We start from the raw sequence: 2,684 nt of genomic DNA, 5'->3' as shown, positions 1-2,684 counted from the left end.
TGAGAAGTACTATCCCATCGAAGTAAGTTCATCCCCTTCAGGTTAAATGTTATTGTATTCTTGTATAACTTTTTTTTTTCAATATATTATAACCATTTATTTATTAACATACATAAACAAAAATCATCTCAATATGAATAAGTAGTACATATGGCTTACTCTTTATCCACGGAGCAATTTAAAATAAACTGCTCCATGTTGTGTGCTATTTAACTGCTTGGATTTTTAATGACGAGTGTTTTTTACGGAGGGTATTCGTCGAGAAGAAACTCTATCTTAGAGTAGGCCTTGGAAATCGAGTAGTATGCGATTGTCCAGATGGTCACTTATCCGTATACCAACCACGGGCAAACGTTGCTTAACTTCAGTGTTCCATTGGAAACTGGTGCATTCAAAGTTCTATCGGCGCTGACTCTTATATTATGATTTATGTCTTATACGTGTTATGACCTACTTAGGAAGATGAAAAGTTTAGGTACTCCTCACATGTCATAATTAAAACATCCTTCCCATCTTTCAGGTATGCTTCACTCTGTTCTTGGACTTGGAAGCCCTGTTCAAGATTTGGTGTCTTGGTTTCAACGGCTACATTCAGCATTCCTACCACAAGTTTGAACTCATGTTGTGTGCTATGACTACGCTCTTTTTTACGGAGGGTATTCGTCGAGAAGAAACTCTATCTTAGAGTAGGCCTTGGAAATCGAGTAGTATGCGATTGTCCAGATGGTCACGCATCCGTATACCAACTACGGGCAAACGTTGCTTAACTTCAGTGATCCATTGGAAACTGGTGCATTCAAAGTTCTATCGGCGCTGACTCTTATATTATGAGTTATGTCTTATACGTGTTATGACCTACTTAGGAAGATGAAAAGTTTAGGTACGCCACACATGTCATAATTAAAACATCCTTCCCATCTTTCAGGTATGCTTCACCCTGTTCTTGGACTTGGAAGCCCTGTTCAAGATCTGGTGTCTTGGTTTCAACGGCTACATTCAGCATTCCTACCACAAGTTTGAACTCATGCTGTGTGCTATGACTACGCTCCATATTATACCTCAGTTATACCTTTCACCGCTCACCTACTTTCAAGTGAGTTCAACCTTTCTTTATATCCGTTTTACCATCTAATATTATAATAATGCTGAAAAGCTTTTTTCCTCTTTTTCAGAGAGGTTTGATAGAGGGAACTGTAACGGCCAAGGCCAAGCGAACGGAGCAGGAAGACAGGATAGGAGACAGCCAGCCATTCCGACAAAAAACCCCATCTTTTTAGGATAAAGTTTGCCCTGGGCGGAAATTCAACCCCGCGACCTAGCGCTTACAAGGCAGGAGTTCTGCCTTCCAAGCTAACTAGGCTGGCAAAAACTATGCTTTAACCTTTGCTGGGCAGGAAGCAGAGTCTGAAGGGCAACGACCTCATCTTGGCCGACTACGGGCCGGAAGAGTGTCACAATGAGAGCGCGGACATCGAATGGGTTAACAAGGTGAGATATTAAGGTGTGTCCACACATAGTCGACCGGCCGTCGATCAACGAGCTGAATCGAGGCCGTGTGGACGGTTCAGTCGACATCGATCGATGGTCGGTCGACTATGTGTGGATGCACCTTTACACATTTTCATCAGTAAATGGCTTCTTCTAATTGATTCCAAGGGCTAGATAAAATTGGACCCTTGACAAATTTCGTGTGCCTGAAGGCATACGATATGTTCCAATCCACTCGACGCCATGCGATGCAGACTTCTAACTCATTCTATCTAGAATTTAGTATCCAGTGAGTAGGACATTCGAAAAAAAATCGGATGATACTCACGACAAGTATATTTCTAAGATTTACGTGTGGATATTTCTAAGATGATCATTATTGTCTTTACAGAAGTGGGTTCGTGTGTTCATGAGATCTTGCGCCTTTGTCAGTCTGATCATGGTCTGTCTCAACACTCCCAAGACATTTGAACGTCATCCCAACGCTCAATACTTTGTGTTTAGTGTGGACCTCATCATAACTGTTATGTTCACTGCGGAGATGATTGCCAAAATGCATATCCGAGGGATTCTCAAGGTAATTATCTTTTTTTACCTTCTATTACTTAAGTAAAGCGAAGCTATAGTAGTAGTTTTTCTTTCTATATTAACGCCCAGCGTTGCCATATAGCAATACCTGATTTTATGTCCTTTTGTCTTGTTTTCCGTAGTCCCTAGACGACATCGACTGAACTTGCAAACATAAAATAATAATAGTTTTGTTGTAGTCATAAAAAATAAGGCGTTAGTGGGATTTAAAGATAAAATGTTTCATAAAAAGTTTCTGCCCTCCAGTAAAGACCCTGGGATATATCATTCATATTGTGCCAGGAGTCGCGCGATTGTCAACAGTTTGAGGTGATGATCTGAATCATATACATATGTAAATTTACTCTGTATAGTACTGAAGATGGTTTTTATATACTTGGTACCTACATAATCAAATCACATTACGAGTATTAGTTGGTGATGAAATTGAAGTTTGCCCTTGCTTCTTTCTCCAGGGTGAGGTACCCTATTTGAAAGACCACTGGTGTCAGTTCGATGCAGCAATGGTGTTTCTCCACTGGGTATCTGTTATTCTAATGGTGTTCGAAATGAGTGCTATAGTTCCTCGCTTCAGTTACCTGTCCATCCTGCGTGCACCCAGGCCTTTC

The 2,684-nt window shown here is 40.8% G+C and overlaps 1 protein-coding gene across 1 annotated transcript; it reads left to right on the top strand.

The window, feature by feature from the left end:
- Nucleotides 1–1,393: 1,393 nt before the first annotated feature.
- On the top strand, nucleotides 1,394–2,677 carry LOC103522498 (sodium leak channel non-selective protein-like; the record flags this gene model as incomplete). Its single annotated transcript, XM_026832607.1, has 3 exons — nucleotides 1,394–1,488; nucleotides 1,880–2,065; nucleotides 2,532–2,677. Coding segments are annotated over exons 2-3 (314 nt in total), but the record flags the coding sequence as incomplete, so codon positions are not given.
- Between the last annotated feature and the right edge of the window lie 7 nt (nucleotides 2,678–2,684).

This window comes from Diaphorina citri, unplaced genomic scaffold, assembly GCF_000475195.1.
Source record: "Diaphorina citri unplaced genomic scaffold, Diaci psyllid genome assembly version 1.1 scaffold8898, whole genome shotgun sequence".
Classification (NCBI taxonomy): domain Eukaryota; kingdom Metazoa; phylum Arthropoda; class Insecta; order Hemiptera; family Psyllidae; genus Diaphorina; species Diaphorina citri.
The sequence above is the reverse complement of the archived record's forward strand: the minus strand, read 5'-3'. Positions and strand labels throughout refer to the sequence as shown.